This window comes from Cariama cristata, unplaced genomic scaffold (genome assembly GCF_000690535.1).
Source record: "Cariama cristata isolate BGI_N322 unplaced genomic scaffold, ASM69053v1 scaffold908, whole genome shotgun sequence".
NCBI classification, from domain to species: domain Eukaryota; kingdom Metazoa; phylum Chordata; class Aves; order Cariamiformes; family Cariamidae; genus Cariama; species Cariama cristata.
Window position 1 is genome coordinate 13,404 of NW_009630400.1, and position 21,243 is coordinate 34,646.

The 21,243-nt window shown below is 39.2% G+C and overlaps 1 protein-coding gene across 2 annotated transcripts; it reads left to right on the forward strand.

The window, feature by feature from the left end:
- The first annotated feature begins 706 nt into the window (after positions 1–706).
- On the forward strand, positions 707–20,139 carry ECI2 (enoyl-CoA delta isomerase 2). 2 transcript variants are annotated; one of them, XM_009705488.1, is made up of 10 exons: positions 707–759; positions 5,418–5,580; positions 6,870–6,968; positions 8,593–8,784; positions 9,620–9,689; positions 11,515–11,617; positions 13,263–13,383; positions 16,446–16,535; positions 18,626–18,769; positions 19,594–20,139. In XM_009705488.1, exons 1-10 carry the CDS (start codon positions 749–751, stop codon positions 19,747–19,749), a joined length of 1,149 nt encoding a protein of 382 aa, XP_009703790.1. In that variant the 5' UTR covers positions 707–748; the 3' UTR covers positions 19,750–20,139. The 2 variants fall into 2 exon arrangements, with proteins under 2 accessions (XP_009703790.1, XP_009703789.1); XM_009705487.1 differs by lacking the exon at positions 707–759 and having other exon boundaries at positions 5,416–5,580.
- The last annotated feature ends 1,104 nt before the right edge of the window (positions 20,140–21,243 follow it).

The following is a 21,243-nucleotide window of genomic DNA, read 5'->3' on the forward strand; positions in this document are numbered from 1 at the left end:
CACCTCAGAAACAGAGATGAGCTTGTGTGGGCAACGTGTGCTGTCTCCTCTTTGCAGGGACTCTGGAGAGGCAGGTAATCAGAAGCTTGTTTTAGTTTATAACCAAACACTTGGTGCCTTGGTGTTTGTGGGAATTGATTGCTTTGTATCCTAACTAAAAAAAGAAACCAACAACCCATACAACTTTTTCTACAGCAGCAGCAGCAAACCAGTGCTTTGTTTATTTTTCTCCTAAGATGGAAAGAACATGAGCAGAAATATTGCCGCTTTATGATGCTGTAATACCAAGTATGTGTGAAATGGCAAGGGGCTGTTACCACGCTGCTCGCTGTTCTGCATGAGGAATGTGTGGGAAGAGCAGCGCAAAAGGTCACAGCACGTTGAGATAGTGATCGTGGCAAAGAAGAGATGTCGTATGCATTATCTGAAGTATTACACATAATGTACAAAAGATATCCACATCTTCTATTGAGCATATGTTCGGGGATTCATCCGAGTGACAGTGTAACGTACTGCTTGCTTCTGTCTGACAACGCTTCCTGTTCTTTTTCTTCCTTGTCTCTCCAAACCTAGTTACAGTAGTGTGAAATGAGCATTTTCCAGTTCTGTCGGGAGTTTTAAACCCACGTGTTTCTAGCACCACCCGCTGCTTTTAATCCTAATAGGATTTTTAACAGCTTTTGTCTGTGCTTTATTTCCCCAGGATCTGCTAACATTTAAAAGAATACCTTTATTAAGTAAATGGAAGATGGATTTCGGGTATATCCATCCCTTTCTTTTGCTGAGCATGTCTGATGTTTCCAGTGCAAAGAGATCTTTTGGCTTCTGTTTAGTCTTAATGGGGAAACCGCTAAGTTGCTTTAAAAGTTGGAAAGTGAGCAGCCAGCATTTTACAAAAAGTTGGCATTTTTAACTCTCTGAAAGTCCTTATGCAAGCGACAGAACTACACAGTAATAAAAGCCCCTGTCTGTAACAGGCTTTTCTGTCTTTGCTAATCATGTAAACAGTGAGGAACTACTTTCAGTGTAATTGACTTTTAAAATCTTAATTAAGAGCCTTATGTTTAATGTTTATCAGGATGAGACATTTACGTGAACAGGTAGAGCAAATAGGACAAACAGTGGGCTTGAAAGATAGCCTGAATGACTGAATGTCAACAAAGAGATCTCCGAGGCAAGGGAATAAATATGAAATTATTGTCAGCGTGGACGTTTCAGGTTCGGGCAGTGATGCCCATAATTTATTTCTTTTTTCAGAGTATACATCTTGCGAAGTACGCAGTGAAAGGTCTTGCAGGAGTGCACAGGCATTTGTCGTGGACTCTGGCTGCTCTGCTAGTTTGTGACTTGTCTTCCTTCTCTCTGTCTCTGGTGGGAGCTGGCTTTTTACCCTGCTGGGGGAGGTCACCGGGCCCTCACCACTCTTCCATGGATTCTGGTACGGCAAAGGTAATTTGTAGCAGGGGGACAGTGGCAGCTAATTGTGCACAGGCTGCAGGGCAATAAAGAGGAAGCTTTCTGAAGGAAATCATTTAGCTTTGTTGCAGCGTGTAGATGAGAAGGGGGAATACAGAGGGGGTTTTGATTGCCTTTCCTAGGCTTCTTTTTCTGCTTGGATTGAAAAAAGTACAGGTTCGACACCAGTAGTTTGTAGGTCATGTTCCAGGCTCTCTTCCTGCCTTATGTGGTTTTGGCAAAGACTTGTGTGGTTTCAGTGAGGCCACTAAAACGGGGCATTGGTTTGCTCAGTGAGGGAGTAAGAAGGATTCAGTGTCACAGCAAGGCAGTAGCAGATGGAACGAGCAGGCTGTCCCCGTAGCGTGCTACAGCAGCCTCTCCTGCGCCTCTGCCTTTGGGATTGTGGCATGGCCTCACTGTGCGGTCCCAGGGATAGCAGTGCTGTTGTGTGCGCTGACGGGTGACAAGTCACCTCCTCCTCACTCTATGTGATCTACTTGGGGTCAAGGAGCCTGTTCCTCCTATTCGTGTATCCCTCTGAAGAATGAGGTCCTGCCCAAGATGAATAAAGTGTGAAATAACTTCATGTTTGCATTTTTATCCTTTGTTATTTTAATAGAGAAATAGTAGCAGTGAGCTTAGCCTTAGCATGTTGACAGTTGGTAATCATCACTGATATATAGTAAATGTCCTCTAAAGATCAGAAGGCAGAGAGAAAGGAGTGAATCATCGATACCCTGCAGAGAACTGAGCTACACCTTTACTTACAGACTTTTAAGTTGCACAACCTCCTAGTACCAATCAGTAGGTAAGGAGGAAAAGAAGAATGAAAGATGGAGTACTTGAAGTGGATAGATAACTATTTTACCCAAGCATTTTGTAACTAAGAATTAAAACTGGGTATAACTAAACATCAAAGGAAAGTTGCTCTGAGTCTGGACTTACTGAAAGATCATTCCACTTTTCCCCAGCCAGATTTTTTTTATTCACCTAGTTGTTTTCTCATCCTCTTCTAACTTGTCCACTTTGCGTCCTTAATAAGGACAAGAACTTGTGACCTACTAAATGCTAAAACGCCTTAACTGTGAGTATATGTGTGTACATACCTTCAGATTGGCTGCTATGCCATTCCCCTCTCCCCAACTGCCCATCCTCAACTCTTGTTAATTTATGGTCACTATCAAACTGTATATAAAAGAGAGTCTTAAAGCCTATTTATAATATTGACCATAGCCAAGCTGGAGTGAAGTCCAGATTGTCAAACATGATGTAAACCCAAATCTCCCTTTTTAAACATTGAACCCACTTCAGTATAGTTGCTGCCTAGACTGACAAAAAAATTTGTACCAGATACACGGATCATCTTGGGAACAGCAGCATTCAAGTAGTTCCAAAGATAGCTAGCAAAATTGGATGGGGAAAAAAAAAAAAAACAAACCGAAAGAAACCACTACTCTTCTTCCTGCAGTCTCATTTTCTTCTTCCCATAAATGTGACTTTAAAAACATGTTTGGGGATAGGATCTGAAAGTAAGCATCATGTTCTGTGACTCTGAGACAGGCTAATCAAAGAAAATCAGTATTAAAAAAACATGTATCTCTGTCCATTTAGGTACACTTTTTCCTGTCAAAGGTCTTTTATTGATTCTGGAGATGAGGTTCACAGGTTGGCTAAATAGCCTGCTGGTTGGTTAAGGGATAAACTCGTTCAACTCTTGACACAGTCTTCTGAACACATCAGTTTGAATGTTAGTTAAACTGGCAGATAGTTAACCCGTGTTTGTCTGAGTGCACTGCTTGTTAATAAAGGCCTATAGCTGATCAATTTAAAGTAAAAAAACTTGCTGTTCCTGCAGCCTTTTTTGATAGCCTATTCCATTTTGTATTGTTCAGATAGATTTCTTTTTACTAGCATAAGATTTTGAAGCAGATTCTGGAATTTTTTCTTTTTGAAAGCATTTCCATGTATAACAGAAAATACTCTTTCCATGTCTGTCATTCAAACTCAGTAGCCCCAAAATACCAGGAACTTAGATTTTATTAACACAGAAGGACTGTAATAGGACAAAAACCCAATAGATCTTACAAACATTTTTACAAGACAACTAAAACCTTCTATCTGCATGAGATGAAAGAGTAATAAAATTGCTTGGACACAGTTGGCATTCTTCACACTCCTGCCTGCAACTTTTAGGCTTGCAACGGAAAATAAATTTTATTTAAGAGATGAAAGCAGTGAGGATGTTTTTGAAGTAGGCAGTAGAATTTCTCTAAAATTCTCATTAGGTGTCTAAAAAGACAGAATTTTCATGTTAGGTATGATTTTTAAATGATGGTTCTGTAACTGAAATGTTAACAGATTAATGATTAAGCGTTCTACAGTCTACTTTTGAGATAATCATTAATTTTTCAAATGTGACTGGTTATGAAATCTATCGTATATGATGTTCTGACATGACAGCTGTGTTTGTAAGTTAGAATGGGGAAACTTGGGGTTTTTTTGTTCTTTTTAACTAAAATAGAGAACAAACATTGATATGTAAACTGCTAACATTTTAAAAATAGTAAAAATACTTAACATATATTGCAATTTAACCAAAGAAAGCTGAGATAACATGCTATTGCACTATTGAAACAAGCCAAAATTATTAGACTTCGTGGCTTTTGATTCCAAACTCTGTTGAAGTAAACCTGCTTTTACAAAGCATTATAGAGTTGGATTAGGTTTGGTTCTTTGGAATGGAGTTTGGAGTTTTTCAGGTTTTTTTTGATGGAATTACCTGTTTTCTGGTGGAAAGTTCTTCTCCCAGAATATTTTGACCACCTCTTTTTTTCAAGTGTTTTACAGCCTGTCCTTTTCCAAAGCACAGTTTGAAATTTGTCTTCACTTATGCTGCCCTAATTGGGGAACCAGGCTTTCAGATTGAAGTGGTTTTAGATAGAAGCAGAAAAAATTGAAAAGATCACAAAAACCAGACAGGCTGCATACTCGTTTTAATTCATAGACATATAAAGCTATTAACCATAGAATCATTTATGTTGGAAAAGACTTTAAGATCATCAAATCCAACTGTAAACCTAGCACTGCCAAGTCCACCACTAAATCACCATGTCCCTAAGCACCACATCTGCTCAGCTTTTAAATACCTCCAGGGGTGGTGACTCTACCACTTCCCTGGGCAGCCTGTTCCAGTGCTTGACAGCCATTTTGGTGAAGATATTTTTCCTAATATCCAATCTAAACCTTCCTGGGCACAACTTGAGGCCATTTCCTCTTGTCCTATCACTTGTTACTTGGGAGAAGAGACCAACCCCCACCTGGCTACGACCTCCTTTCAGGTCATTGTAGAGAGTGATCAGGTCTCCCCTCAGCCTCCCCTTCTCCAGGCTAAACACCCCCAGCTCCCTCAGCTGCTCCCCATCAGACTTGTGCTCCAGACCCTTCACCACCGTCGTTGCCCTTCTCTGGACTCGCTCCAGCACCTCAAGGTCTTTCTTGTGGTGAGGGGCCCAAAACTGGACACAGTACTGGAGGTGCGGCCTCACCAGTGCCGAGTATAGGAGGACGAGATTTAAAGCATTAATAAAACTATTCTGTGTCTCTTAAAACATTAGTTTACCACTACTGCCATTTAACGGTCTATATATGATGATGTGATCTATTACTGCATAGTTTCTTTGTTAGCTGGCCGCATTAAATCTAACACTTTACAAACTAGACAGATATAACGTCATGTTCTCCAAAGGTTAATTATGTTGCAGCTGAAGCAGACTTCTAAAGCAACTTTCATGTAATTTTTAGTATCTTACTTTTTGTTGGTGTTGTTTTGATCAGTGTGGGTACAAATATTTAATGTTTTATGTTTACTTTAAATGTCTTAAAAAGCAGCATATTTGTTTCTCCTCTAGTCTGACACAAAAACCAAGTAATGGGTTTTTTTTCCCCCCACTTACTAACAGGCGAGCACAAGCTGTTTGCATTCCAGCAATTCACCTGCACGTGACTGCAGCTACCATGCAAGTCAGCCAGAAACACTTTGAAAAGGCTCAAGAACAACTGAAGCTTTTGAAAAAGGACCCTGGGAATGAAACTAAGTTGAAGCTCTATGCTCTGTTTAAGCAGGTAGGCTTGACTTGTTTTGTTTTGTAAAGAGAATTTATAATCTGAGGGGATGGACCTGTAAAATATTTACTTAAAATAGGGGTTGTTCAAATGTATTGTGTCTTAACAAGCTCTTCATTTCAAGTGCTCAAATTCTGTTCTTGATATACCAGCCCCTCAAACTCTGCCTAAATTCTGAGGGAAGCCAAACCACTTTTATCTTATAAATCATGCTTTGAACAGAAACCTTTATTCAAAGAAATAGAGCCAAATTACATCCATTGTGTGAAGCCTTCCATATAATATAGCATATATTGATGCAGCTCTGGAAAATGACTTATGCCTAGGAAAAAAGAGTATGCCACATGCTTCCTCTTAAATTTGTTGTATCTACAGTCAGTCAGCTGGGCCTATAAGATAATGGTGTTAACATTTGAAGGTTGATTTCTGGTATTTTTTTTCTTTCTGTCTTTTTTTGGTGTAGTTGTTGTAGTCTTTTTTTTTTTAAATTCAAGGAACTATTCCTCCACACTCTGAGTGAAGGTTATTCTTTACTACAGCATGGAAGGAGACCTTTGTAGAAATAGCTGCAAGTCCTTAGAGGGGTTTGTACTGGTATTTGGAGAAGTATTTGTGGATCAAGATTGCTTGCAGGGTCAGTACAGGCTGTGGCTTGTTATGTTGAAGAAAGCAATCAATCACTCCTTTAAATAAAAACTCAAAGACACCTGACTGTTCCAGGTAGTTTTACTAATTAATAATAATGAGCTCATAAATGTATTCTTTCTTTCCTGCCTCCCACTTGGAATATTTCTCTCCAATCATGTACTTTTCTTCAGGAAAACTGATCACAGAATACTTCAGGATAGCTCGGACTCTTGCAGTTCAACTGGTCCAACGCCCTTGCTCATAGTAGGGCTAATTTTGAAGTAAGATCCAACTTAATAGATCCTATATAATGGTTTCTTTGTTCACACAGCTTACAAGTCTTTAACTTTCTTTTTAAGTATAAAACCTCCACAATTTTTGAGGTAGGAGAACTTAACATGCATGGATGTTTTGGAACCTAGTGTCTCATGTTGGTTAGGTGCTTCTGAAAGCCCAGCACGGTATTAGGAAACAGCAGACAGAGAAAACTTTACGGCATGTGAACTGTCTGAATACTGCCCACCCACTAGGTATTCCTTCTGTTTCAGGGCTGAATTCTGTATCCTGATCAGGTAAATATTCCTAACAGTCGTCATCTTTTCTACCAAGGCATCTGAACTTTAATCAAAGGTTTAAATAAGTTTGTTTCACTCTCTTTTCAGGCTACTGAAGGTCCCTGCAGTTCTCCAAAACCAGGTATGCTGGACTTTGTCAAGAAAGCCAAGTGGGATGCGTGGAATTCTCTTGGTAATTTGTCTCAGGTGACAATACCTATAATTTCACTTAAATACTTTGTAGATTACTCTACCTTGAAGTGCCTGGTCTGTAAGTGAATGGCTGATGTCTGAACATATTACATGCTAGCTGAGTGACTCTGCTTCAGACACCAAAATGTTTTGCACTGTCTTCTACAGCCATTTCACTACTTCAACGTTTGGAGATTTTTTACTGTGTAAGCTTCGTTCTACATTATTACTACCAGCTTGTATCAGCCTAAGAGATGTTATATATGTGGTGACTTCCAATAAAAATAGTGTTTTTCACTTGATGTTCTATTCTGTTGTTCTCTTTAAGATGGATTTAGCTTCTCAGTTCTTAAAACAAAGAACAAATCTGAGAATCCAGCATATTGATAACTTTGTAATTTTAAAAAGTCAGTTTCTTATGCCACTGACTAAGACTAGAAAAAAGTGGTGTATTGAGAGCCTCTCATTCTTTCACAGCTTATCTTGACATCTTTAATACCTTTCATAACCTTTAGAGAAATCTTTACTTCAAGTGAAGCAAGCAGGAAGAGTAAAGATGCAAAGATACATAAGGATTCTATTTTCATGCAGACTGTAGTAAGTCTGACATCGCATATAGCTACCACAGTTTCTTCAGCTACCACTAAATGAAGGAAACATAAGCTTTACAAACACTGCTGCATTAGGCTGGCTGTTTAGGAGTAGTTTCTGAGGTCGGTCAAAGATATTACTTTATACAGAGGGGGGTTTTTTTGCATTTTTTTCTTTTAAAGGAAAACATGCTGCATAATTTCATGAACATGATGCGTTATTGTGTTGCTTTGGAGTTTTTTAGTTGTCTTTTGGGGTTTTTTGTTTGGTTGGTTTTTTTTTTGAGATGGCTCTGCAGCTTTTAGGAATAGCCAAGAAACACTAAAGGAGAAGAATCTGTTCTTGAAGTTATAGTGGAGAGGGAATAGACAATTTCATGTGCTACAGATTATGGATTACAGAATTGTTCAAAGTATAGTATCCTTTCAAGAAAATAGTTTGTAACAACCAAGAACTTATGATTCTTTTAAATCGCTGCTTAGTGTAAAAATAGGGAGGCAGGATTCTTCAGGCTTTTGCATGTCATGTTTGTGCTAAATGAAAACTAGTGTCTTCAAGCAATTTTAAAATGCCATAGACCCATTTCATCACTCTTATTTTCAGTAACACGTGCTCTAAAATAAAAATTTTTATTTTGTTGGAGAAATGTCCAACTGGAAAGCAGAAACAAAGGATTCATAGAAACGTGTAAATGCTGGGAATATGACAAAGGTCTCTCTGATAATCTTAGGCATAGATAGGGGCACTTTTCCAACAAAATAAATGTCGTCATCCCAGCATCTACAGACTTTTATTTTGCAGATCCATTGCTGCTGCTTTCCAGATGACTTTAAGTGTGATCTGCAGTGTTTAAATACAGCATGTTTCCCTTCTCACCCTAGTTAGAATGCTTTCTAATTGAGATTTTTTTTTTTCTTTTGTCCTGAATCCCCCTTTTTTTCCCGCACAGGTACCTGTTTTATGAATAGCATAACAAACTCATTTCCATTTCAGCCTTTGATAATCTTCTGTGATTTTTTTTTTTTCCTTTTCCTTTCTTTCATTACAGGATAATGCCAGACAGAAATATACTGAACTTGTTTCAAGTCTGGTCTCTGCAGAATCTGCTGGCCAGAAGAAAGATGCTTCTCCAGAAGAGGGCAGGCATGATGGCTATGAAACAATATTAGTTACCACCAAAAACAATATCACAAAGATTATGTTTAACAGACCTGATAGGAAAAATGCCATCAACCATAAGGTAAAGAAATTAATTTGGGAGGATTAATGATTTTTTCTTTCCTGGGTAAGCTACTTGAGTTTTTAAAGAATCATTACTACAGTTTTAGCAGAACTCACTGAAGGGTAGTGGTCTGATTTTTATGAGGGCTTATTATCTTGACTCTGATGACAACCTAAGGAATAAATATCCAGTACAAAATGAAAACATTCAGCTAAAATTGTATGGATTGGGCTTTTCTGTGTCTTTTGGTTTCTTTCAAACTTAGTATAGGATTACAGTCTGCACTAAACCAAAATGTCAAGCTGCAGGAAGAGTAGCCTGTTGTGTGGATACAAGATTTGACTGTAGCCTTATGTACACGAAAGCATGTGGGCAGCCTACTTTGGCTCAGCACTGTTATGTGTATATCTAAATAGTCATCTGGTTCCCATAGCTATCTTCATGAGGAAGTCCATCCTGTTGGAAACATCAAGATCATCCTGTTTCACAGCTGCAAAGATACCAGAACAGGGACTTCACTCTACTGCTGCTCATCCTTTAACATATTGTTTTGCCCACTTAAACTACTTCTCAGTTCTTAAAATTAGCTGTTTCCAGTTAATGTTTGTTTTCCAAAGGACCTTATTTTGTCCTTTAGTTTTGCATGGGAAGTTTTGAGTATTGCAAGCATATGTCTTTATAATCAGAAGTACCTCACATGTAGTACTTAACTTTCTGTGGGCGCAGATTTTTTTCATACCTAAAAGGACCGTAGTTAATCTGTCTCTCAAGTTCCTTGTTGTCGATATGAATCTCCTTTTTATGATCTTTTGCAGCATCATGTTTATACTTTGTTGATTTTCCTTTAATGCAGATGTATAGAGAAATTATCAAAGCACTTGAAGAAGCTGGAAAAGATGATTCTACCATAGCAGTTATTACTGGTACTACACTTCATATACCTCTCTTAGATTTGTTTTATATTATGCCAAAGTACAGTACTGACATGAGCTATCTACCTGTATTTAGACTAAGATAGAATTGTGTAGTGAGGAAATTCTTTCCTCTGGTATAGACCAAATATTTTCCAGAGTGTTTTGGGAAAATTCTTTGAAGGTGATGTTTCAAATTCTTTAGCAAGCTTGCTGTTGCATCAAAACAGCTTTCTGAGATGAGAAGATAGACATAGAATAGTCCTAAGGTCTTTCTTACTTTTGAGCAGCTGTTATATCTGCTCCACAGCATCTTCATTGCTGCTTTTGAAGTTCATTGACATGGGCTTACTCAGTTTTCTCTACCTCTGTGATACATTGGATCGTGTTGAAACAAGCCCCTCAAATCCTGCACTGGCATGGCCAGTAGCAAGTTTAACACTGCATGTTTACCTATGATCATCAGAAAAAACTGATATTTTGTGTTAATTTTTTTTTTCTGTGTCTACAACAAGAGAGGATTGGCCAGGCAACCTGCAGCCTGGCCCAGCTGTATACATTCCAGTCACCAGATGTGTGCAGCTGGATGACTGCAGCAACAGTGTGAAAGGGCAGGCCAAACTCATGCAACCTGTGAAGTCTAGCTGCTCTGGAGACATGTCATTTGGATTCTTTAGAGGACCCTTTGGACCGTCTCTGATGCTGGCTGAACAACACAGTGGCAAGGGCAGGCAGGAGGGACAGAAAGGCTGAGGGCAGGCGCTGCCTGCCTGGCCCATCCTCATTGCAGATAGATGTGTGTTTAGGAAATTCACCAAAGCTTGAGCTTTGGCTAGCAGCTAAGTAGTGTGGAGGCAAGGTGAATTTGGGCTTAAACTTGATTACTTGTTACTTCTGAGGAAATAGTGTACATATTCTTCTCCACTGTCTTCTTTACCAACACCTTGTATTCCCAGGATGCTGAATTTCCTTTCAGTAGCAATGACTAGGCACAACAACCGTTACAAAATGAGAAGGGTAGTTCACACAACTGGAATGTCTAACGTGTATAGCTAGGAGTAAACAGCAAACATTCCTGCACAGACCTTTCTGTTCCATTTTATGTAGTTAGTAAGAGCACTGCAGCATAAAGTAATGGATGTGCTAACCAGTGAAAGGTCCCTCCCATCCTGTGAATGTCCTAGTGGAACACAGAATGATTTAAACAATTAAATCAAAGTCACTAACAGGTTATCTGCTTCTTATTGAAGGATCCATCTTTCAGTACAATGATTTCAATGTAGTGCTGTCAGTCTTATCCTTAGAATGCTATACCGTTTCCGTAGTTGGTCGTAAAAAATGTGGAACTTCTGCCACATTTTAAATGGGTTATTCTACCTGCTTTTGACTCCTTCATCAGTTTGAAGGGGGATGAAGGAAGATGCATGAACTTACATTTCCATTTTCCTGTTTAAAAAAAAAATCCTCACATCTTACTGTGTGAATGATTGTGAATTGACAGAAAAAAAACCTAAGCAAGTATGCAGGGAAAGAAATAAAATATTTTTCCATTTGACACTGTTACAGAAAAAAGAATTCATTTTTTTCCCTCAGATCTTTAAAATTTGATATTCTTTGGCTTTTTACCCATTGTTTTTCAGCAAATTGTTGGTCAAAACTTTTTTTAAACTGTAGATGTCCTTTAATGTAGTGTGTGTACTTTGAGACAGTCCCTGTAATTACTTAATAATGTTAGGCACTTAGAATTAAATTCTTTTGTAAATGTAATAAATGGAAGCTTCTCTTCTCTTAGCTACTCAGAAACCATTATGCATTTATTCATATGTGTTTTCTGCAGGAAATGGAGACTACTATAGTAGTGGAAATGATCTGAATAATTTTACTAATATCCAGTCTGGTGAAATGAAGAAGATGGCAGAAGATGGAGCAGTATTACTCAAGTAGAACATCTTGGTTTCATATATGCATAAGTTACTGTAATGGGTAAAATATAATTTCCAGGCGTTGTTAGAAAACATGACAGCAGGGACCCAGTTATGCTACGATACATCCATTTAGATGACTGTGTCTAAGGACTCACCATGTGCATAAACACAAAGATCATGTGGGAGAAGTAGTGGTAATTGTATGAAATAAATGAGGAAATGAGATTAATATTAGAAATCTTTTTAAGTACAGTGATGCTAAAGACTTTATTTTTTAGTTCCCAAAGTACATGCAGATATAATGACAAAAACATGATTTTGACTGTATAGTTTGTAAGCTGCAATGAAAAGTTTGTGGATTTTTTAATATCCAACAGTGTCTGTGCTAGCAGGACATGCCAAAATACCTTCACTGACAGACTAGGTGTACAGAATTGAATACAGACTAGGTGTGATGAACTTGCTCAAAATTGCCCAGGGATTTTGAGATCTTGGTTCCATATTTGAGTCTGAATCTACCTGTCAAACTAATTCATTTTCTAAGGCTAAGGAAATCAGAGTCATCATCTGATGCAGGGGCTGAAATGTTTTTTTGGGGGACAAACAACAGGTTTGTTTCTTCCCTATTTGAGGAGATTTTGTCTTCTCTTTTACTTCTGTGTGTGGTGATCACATCTGAGAGATGCTTGCAAGTTGGGTTGCTTCCTCAAGCACTTGCAATTGATGGAAAGTCTAAAATACACAGAAAAGTAAACAATGTTTTTTATTTATATTTTAAAGACAAACTGCAAGTAAAGTTCTCAGTTTTGCAACTTTTACTTGGGCAGACTGTCTGTGGATCACAGTTGCCCTTACAAGGTGATAATGATGCAGTCTGAATCTGTTGCGAAGATGTTATTCAGAGGTGTCTGGCAAGCGTTCCAGCCTGCAGTGTTTTGTAGGGTGTTCAACACAATGCATAGTCTCACTTTATGGTCTTTCATCTTGCTGTTGTGAGAAGACTATTTGCTATGCTGTTACTATTACACAAGCACAGTGCTTCATTACAACTGATCCACAGAAATGCCAGAGAAATGGAGTTCCTACAACACTGTTCACTTTCGAAAAATTTTATTTTTTGAGAATGTATTTTGCACTTCTTGGATAGAGAAGTAGCTGTCAAATTAAAGAAAATACTGTTTCTCAAACCTGTGCAGAACAGCACTAGGGAATTCTGTGCTGTGGTAGCATCACAATGTTGGTGTCTGCTGGGGCTTCACTGCAGAGCAGGATCTGTGAAAGGAATGGATGTCCCATGGGTGGAGTTGGGATGCATGTATAGGCAGATGGATAGGCAGGGCACAAGACTGGTCATGTTAGTGAGCTGAATTCAGTAACCGTAGCGGAAGAGGACAGCACTTTCATAACCTGATTGCAGGAAAGCTGTGCTGACATGTATACATTTGATTCTTAGTTGGTAAGGAAATGCAGGTATTTCATATAGTTCTTATTTCCTTTGTCAGAATTTGTTTGGGAAAGGGTCAAAAATATACATAGAATACATAGAATCTAGCTCGTGGGTTTTGTTATGCAGTATCTAATCACATGTTTTGAAAGTTGTTTATATTTGATGAAAAGGACTGGGATGTGTCTCTTACATTCTGTTTTTCCTTCTCTCTAGAGAGTTTGTAGATCATTTCATTGATTTTCCTAAGCCACTAATTGCAGTGGTAAATGGCCCAGCTATTGGAATCTGTGTAACAGTCCTTGGATTGTGTGACATTGTCTATGCTTCTGACAGGGTAAGTACATTACAAAGCTGATCCCGAGGCAGTCTTAAGTCTCTTTCTGTAGCAAATATTATTTGGTTTGGGGTAATCTGACTGAAAAGAATGAATAGGTGTAAAGGCTTTTATATCATGTCGAGGAACACCTATATTAATCACCAGCACAGGAGTGCGTCAGCTAGTGGTTAACATGCATGGAATTTCCCTGCTGTAGTTATGATTATCAAGTTATTGACTCCAGTTTAGAAACTTTTTACTGTATCAGTGGGTACAGTAAAGAGTGGCTGATGTGAAATGATGGTTGTAAGGCCCCTTTCAGGTGCAGGAAGGGGAGTGAAAGATTATTATGGAATGGAAGGGCAGTAACTGGCATTTTATCTATTATGTGTTCCAAGGTAACTTTGGAAAAGCTTTGATTTATTCAATTTAAGATTCCTTTTAAGGTAACTTACAGGACCAGAACCTACATTAAGGCACAGCACAGAATCCCATTGTATGGCTTATTTTTTATGTTCTCTGCTGTTCATTTGTATAAGGTTATTAAACAGATGCAGAACTTAATCCAAGGCCTTAGTTAATTTTAGGCAAGCTTTTGCTTGCAGAAGTGTCTGTGATGGGTGGTATTTTGACTTCTGCTTCAGCACTGTGTCAGATTTTTCCTCAAAGTCCCTGGTGGATTGGTTTTGTCACTGTGAGACTTAGGAAAAGCTGCAAGGGACCAGCTCCTTCTGCTTGTCCCGTTACAGGATCAGTTAGGACCTTGTCACTCCTGACATATGCTTGTATAATTTGCATGATTTATTCAGTCTATTGTGGTTCCTAGATTGCTTCTTTTACTAGGAAATTGTTGGGTTCTCCCTCTTCCTCCCCTCCCATCTGATCTTTTTTTCGCTGCAGGGTGAACCTATTGTTTCTTGTTCCTGAATTTAAAGAACAGACTATTTTCATCCTCCCTTACAATAGCCGTAAGTGTGCTTAGCAATTAGTGTACTTAGATGTATCTCAGGTTTACATCAACTCTCTCAGTCTTTTTTTTGAGCTAAATTTCATTCAGTTTTTCCTCATGTGGCCTGCAGTCACATTCCTCTGGACTCCTTCTAGTTGTTCTGTGTTTCTTTAAGCATAGTGGTACAAACTGGACACATCACTCCAGCTCATGTCTTACTGGTGCAAAGTAGAGAAAAAGAACTTCTTCAGATTCTGTAGGGTGTATTTCTGTTTTGACATCCCACAATGTTATTTGATTTAAATGCTTGTGATCTGCTATAACACCTAGGTCCCTTACTGTCAAGTTGCCAGTTGAACAGCTGTTCCTATCGTATATCATATCCTGTATACCAAGTTATTCCTGCCAAACTTTAACTTGTCCGTATTAAATAGTATCTTCTTACTCGTACCTCTCTGTTTTATTAAGACTTTTGAATTTTAATCATTTGCCCCTTGGCATAAGATCTCCTTACAGCCAGAAGTTAGTACAGATTTAGTTGAAATTTCATCCAAATAGGCATTAAGTGTTTTGTCCTGTTAATATTATCCTTCTTTCTTGAATGGTTTGAGATTCATACTTGAACTTCCTTTTACTAGTTTTATACATAATCATTGGTAAATGCATCATATTTTTGCCTTGTATTTCTAGTGTTTAGGTCTCCGCATGCTTATATTAGTTTCATACTTAGCTGTCTGATGTAGTGTTCACTCTCTATGTACTTGTATTTAAAGTCAGTGATGAGGTTATGATTTAGCTGAGACAATCTGTTAGTACCTTCCTGCCTGCGCTGGGACAGCTTTTGCTTGTGCCCTTGGTAACAGTTCTTTGAGGATTTCTGTGGGGTCTAACTTAGCCTTTCATTTGGGTTAGTCTTCATCAGAACTTTCCTATTAACTTCAAGTTTATTGAAGCCTTCTCAAAGGTGGTTGTTCTTCCCTTTCCAGGCTTGTGAACTCCCATGCAGTAAGGTCATTCTTATCCAAATTACTATGTAATTTCACATTCTCAAGTAGTTTGGTTGGAGTGCCTTAGCCATTGCCTACTTACTCCAGAAGTGACCAGCTTTGCTATGGCCAGGATCTGGTTTTATTCTCAGCTGGATATTCCCAGAGCAGATTGTTACCAGCTACATTTACGGGGCACTGCATAGCCCAGTCTGACAACAGATCAGCATTTTGGGTGATCGGTTAACATTGCCTTCTGCACTGGGTTTTGCTCTGGTTCAAGAGGTACCACTTTGTACCCCTAGTATAGTTAATCTCCCCTTGCTTAAGCATGACCGGTACTAGCCTGTATCCTGGTAGATGTTCTCTAATATTTTCTTACAATGATATAAATGTCGCTTTCTTGCTAGGAAGTCTATTGATCTGTCTTACTGTGTGGCCATCTGTAGGACAGGAAGAGATGATTACTGTCTGTTACAGTGAAAGCTGCATTAGCAACTTTTGCACTCTTTGTGTGTCAGTTCATATTTTTAAATGGAAATAAAAGCAAGCATTTTGTCTTCCTTGCTTAAAGTTGATGTGAGTTGTCAAAACATAAAATTCTGTAGTTCAGTTCTAACTTGCAGTTAGAGTATTGTTTTGTATGATCCCATGATGCATTTCTGCCACAGGTTCTCTTAAAATTTGCATAAGGTTTGAGGAAAGAAGATTCAGTGACTTCAGTTTTTCAGGAGTAGCATAAACTTAGTGTGCCTTCAGAAAGCAAAATCTGTTTACCTCTTAAGTTATTTGTGCTATGTATTTAATAACTTTTAGGGTAGCTGTGTGTGAACATCCTTTCTGTAGAGATTTTGCACATGCAAATTAGTTTCTCTAAACGCTATAGTCAAATAATAACTTCATGAATGGGGTTGTTATGATAAGGGAATTGAATTATACAGACAAAGACAGCTCTTGGGTGAATTGAGAGGACGAAGCAGTGTTACTGGATGGTGTTTAAAGCCTATTATGGTAACACTTCAGATGTATTTCTGGTGAACTCTGTCACAGTAGAAGCTTTAGAATGAAAACTAAATCCTAGTACTTTAGTCCGGTGCTCTGTTGTAAGGTTTGCTTTGTTTTATTATTTTTTTTTTTCCCCCCAGGCTACATTTCACAGCCCATTTAGTCAACTTGGACAGAGCCCAGAAGGGTGTTCCTCTTACCTGTTTCCAAAAATCATGGGCTTAGCCAAGGTAAGAATGTCTGCACTGTATGTGGGATCATCTGACCTTTGCATGTGGGTACTCTCCAACTGTAAGAGCAAGTGGAGTCGCAGCACGAGTCCTCAGAGAAAGTTCCTGTTTGTATCTTTTGAACCAAATATCAAGAAATGTAATGACAGTGTCAGCACAGGCGCTGTAACAGAGTAGTCACCACTTCTGAAACCATTCTGTGGTACTGGTGAAGGTTTTCTTTCTCATGGCTTCCTCCGCCTTCTTGAAACAATTTATAGTGAAAAGTTGTATCTTTCTTCCAGCAATGGGAGGGGAATGATGTAAGGAAGGGTTAAAAAAAGAAAATAAGAGTACTTGCAAGAAATATCTTGGTAGACTGCCTTTATCAAGCAAGGGAGCAAGTGTTGCAGGGCTTCTGCCAACCTTGGGGGAAACTTTTATTCAACTGTTTCTCCAATTGTGAATGCAAAGAAAACCATTTATGTATTTACTTCCAGATCTTTTAAATTATCTACTTTGTTGTAATACATATTGGTCTTCTGTTTATACTCTTCATTTTCTCTGTCTACTCTAGAAATAAGGAAACTAAATAATAGTGATTAAAAGAAAAAGAAAAAAAGGAGAAACAGCAGAATCTAAATTTTCTTTTCTCAGAATGACATAACTCACTTTCTGCTTCTTTTGATATCCTACAGAAAAAGTCTGGAGAGTTTCAAATACTTATCAGATACTATTGCCTGTGTTAATACAGTGTATTTTTGTTGAGCAGGGTTTAAATCTGTAAGGAGTAGAGCAAGTGCTTTGTAAACATCCAAGTGTCAAGGGTAGTCTATTCAGTGAGATACAGCCTACCAGTACCTGTTCTAGAAATCTTGGAGTCACTGCAGGAAGAGAACAAGCACGTTTATGATGAGGTGATTTCAGATGACAACCTTGGAGCTCTGCTTAAAAAGACCTGTAGACTTTTGGTGAACAATAGGAGCTGGAGGCAATTACTAGTGGTGTAGCCCAGGGGTTGATACTGGGTCTGATAATTATTTAACCTCTTCATTACGGCTTGGATGATGGGACTGAGTCCACCCTCAGCAGATAATTAAAAACTGAGCAAAATAGTTGATACAGCAGATGCGTTGCCGTTCAAAGGGACCTGGACAGGCTGGAGAACTGAAGAATCTCATAGACTGCAGCAAAGGAAAAGTCCTGTACCTGGGAAGAAATAATCCCACACACCGGTGCATGCTGGGGACTTACTGTCTGGAAAGCAGCTTTGCAGAGAAGGACCTGTGCGTCTTGGTGGACAGCAAGTTGCCCATGAGCCAGCCACGCACCCTTGCAGCAAAGAAGGCCAATGGTATCCTGGGTTGCATTAGACAGAGCGTTGCCAGCCTGCTGAGGGAGGTGATTCTTCCCCTCTGCTCAACACTGGTGAAACCACAGCTGAAACGCTGTGTTCAGGTCTGGGCTCTGGCTACAAGAGAGACGTGGACATACTGGAGCAGGCCCAGCAAAGAACCACAAAGATCATGAAGGCACTGGAGCATATTATGTATGAGAGGAGGCTGAGAGAGCTGGGGCTATTTTTCCTGGAGCAGAGAAGGCTTGGGGGGAATCTTACCAATGTTTATAAATACCTGATGGGAGGGTGTAAAGAAGATGGAGACAGATTCTTGTCAGTGGTACCCAGTGACAGGACAAGAGGAAACAAGTACAAATTGAAACACAGGAAATTCCATCTGAATGTAAAAAAATAGTTTTATGGTGAGAGTGGTGAAACATGGGAACAGGTTGTGCAGAGATGCTGTGATGTCTTCATCCTTTGAGATGTATCTTCATCCTTGGGGAAGTGTCTTCATCCTCGGAGATACTCAAAACCCAGCAGGACACAGTCCTGGGCAGCCTGCTGCAGTTCGAGCTTGGGGCTCGATCTAGACAGTACCTAGAGATCCCTTCCAACCTCATCCATTCTGTGATTCTGTGTTCTTTTTAGAGGGCAGCCATTAACAAGCAAGAGAGTAAAATAAATGTGACTTGGAAGCTTGTACCTTTCCTGTCAGATTACTCAAGTCTTATATCTCGTTCAATCACACTTTCTAGTTTTCTTTATACAGGCAAGTGAGATTTTGCTTTTCAATAAAAAGCTGACTGCAGCAGAAGCCTGCGCCCAGGGACTTGTGACTGAAGTCTTCCCCGACAGGACTTTTCAGAAGGAAGTTTGGGCAAGATTAGAAGCTTATGCAAGCCTCCCAAAAAATGTCAGTATTTTAAATTTTTCTCCACCTTGTAAGCCTGTAGCATTCCCAGTCTTCCTGCCAAACCTATCCTGTTGCTTGGTTTCACTTCATCCTTAATTGAAATAACAAGGCACGATATATTTTCCTTTAAGCACGGATCTGTCCCTGTCCCTCTGCTGCTGGGAAACAGATGCCTCTCTTCTATGCTGGCTGAATCTAAGACAGTGCACTGTACACAGAGATTCAATGGCTGAAAAGCCTTAAAAATTAATTAATCCACCTGCAGTCTCTGTGTGCGTGCCTTGGATGCCTTCTCTTAGATTTTTGTTTTGGCAATAGCTTAGGTTTAAGAGCCTTATCACTGGTTCTACAATATTGATTGTACTGTGTGCGCTGTGGGTGCTCAAGATGATGCTGAGTGGCTTTACTTTTTGCTGAATTTAGTCATCCTGCTCACAAGTTTAGGTTTTGCAGAGCTACTTGAGCCACAGTGGTATTATGTTACATTGGACAAGAGGAAACACTTGTGCCAACTGCTCGTAATATAGGTTGCATTTGGCTCTGCAGACAGTTGAACAGATTTCACTTCTTATGCCCATTTACTCTGATTATGAGCACTTAGTGAACTGCTGTTTCACTCGCTGTGAACCTCCTCTGCCTTTTTAGCAGTCTTAGTAGTTAAATGCAATAATTACTTGCAGCGAAAAGGTTGACTAAAAAGCTAAAAAGTACAATGTTAATACAACTCGGTTTGAATTCCAGTGTGTTTATTGTGCTATTTTCTGAAATGTTAAATTAAGGTATAGAAAAGATAACTTCCTAATGTTCCTCTCTTTCTCCTCCAGTCCTTAGCAGTGTCAAAGCAACTGTTAAGAAGTATGGAAAAGGAGAAGCTCCATGCAGTCAACAGTAAAGAGTGTGAAGTCCTGAAGGAGAGGTGGTTATCGGATGAATGTTTAAATGCTATTGTCAGCTTCTTTCAGAAGAAATCAAAACTCTAATCATCACCAGTAGAATAATTCACCTTCTGGCAATAGCATAATCTGCCCTTATCATTAATAAACTTTCTTTTCAAATAATAATTCTTATACCTTTTGATGCAGTATATTTCTATTGAGTACTGGGTTAAAACTGTTCCATAAAATCGATACAATGTTATGTGCCTTGGATCCATTACGGATATTTAGATTGGGGAAAAAATGTTCATTATTCTGTAGGCAGCAGTGCTGTTTCTGAATAATACTAAAGCAGATTGTCTTCCAAAAGAAGCAGCAGATTCAGTAGCACTGTATTTTGATGGCTCTTCAAAAAATGTCTTCTGAGTGATTCTTTTTATTCATCTGTGGGGAAGGAAATACTGTATGAAAGAAAAAATAAACAGAAGTATTTAATTACTGCTGTGCTGATTCTTACTCCTTCTGTTAAACATCCTCAGTGAGAGCGAAAGTAGTTCCTGGAGGTATATTAATCTAATAGTCTTACAAAAAGTATTCACTGGACTAACTTGGAAGATTCTCAGAGATGTTTGTCGTGAGCTTTATGGTTCTAATCTTAAACATATTTCCCCAGTAATTGCTTCATATTGCCCTTTTTCTGTAAAAAAAAAAAAAAAACAAAACAAAACATTAAAGATAGTATGAGATTTTACTGTCATCATTTTGGAGTTAAACTAACAAAACAATTATTTTCAACAGAAAATTTCTCCACTGTTCATGGATGTCTTTGGGTAGAGAGTGTACCAGGCACTGCAGAGGACAGGGTCAGGCTGCTGGAAGTAGGTGGGCATTTAGCTCATACCAACGAAAGGGAATCATGGAGGAGCAGCATTTACCTGTCAAGAAAAGTCTCTCAATGACCAGGAGCTGAATGTTGTCAAGAAAAAATCTTTAATTTCAATACTCTAGACTCTGATCTCAAGAGCATTGACAGTGGGGAAACACAAAAGGTCCTGGCCCTGTGTGTGTAGGCAGGTACGTATATAAAAGCAGGGGTGCAGCGAGCGCCTATGGGCAATGCAGAGAGAGGCTGGTGTGGGTGCAGCAGGTCGATGCTGGTCTCTCATCTGAGTGCGAGTGCCAGTGCACTGGGGTGGGAGCTGCTAGAGCAGAGCAGCCAACTGCCAGAAACGGATGGCTTTGGGTGCCGCCAGTGCGCCTTGGCCAAGACTTGCGGTGCTGCTGCTGGAAAGTCACCTGCGCCCAGGCAGCACGGACACGCAGGACGGCTGCTTGGTGGTGGCACTGCTGCCTCGCATGATAAGCAGGTCTTACAATCCAGACTTCGCCTCCACTGTGGTACCTGGCCGTTGGGATTTAACTACTGAGAAAGAAAAAAGAGAAATGAAATCAGAGAAAAAGAAAACAAGAAGTCTGAGTATGCATCAGTCAGCTATGCTACAGCAGTTGAATTTGATGCTAAGGAGTATTACAGAATTGATTTGGTTGGAAGAGATCTCTGGGATCATCGAATCTCATCCTCTGCCCTAACACCCCCAT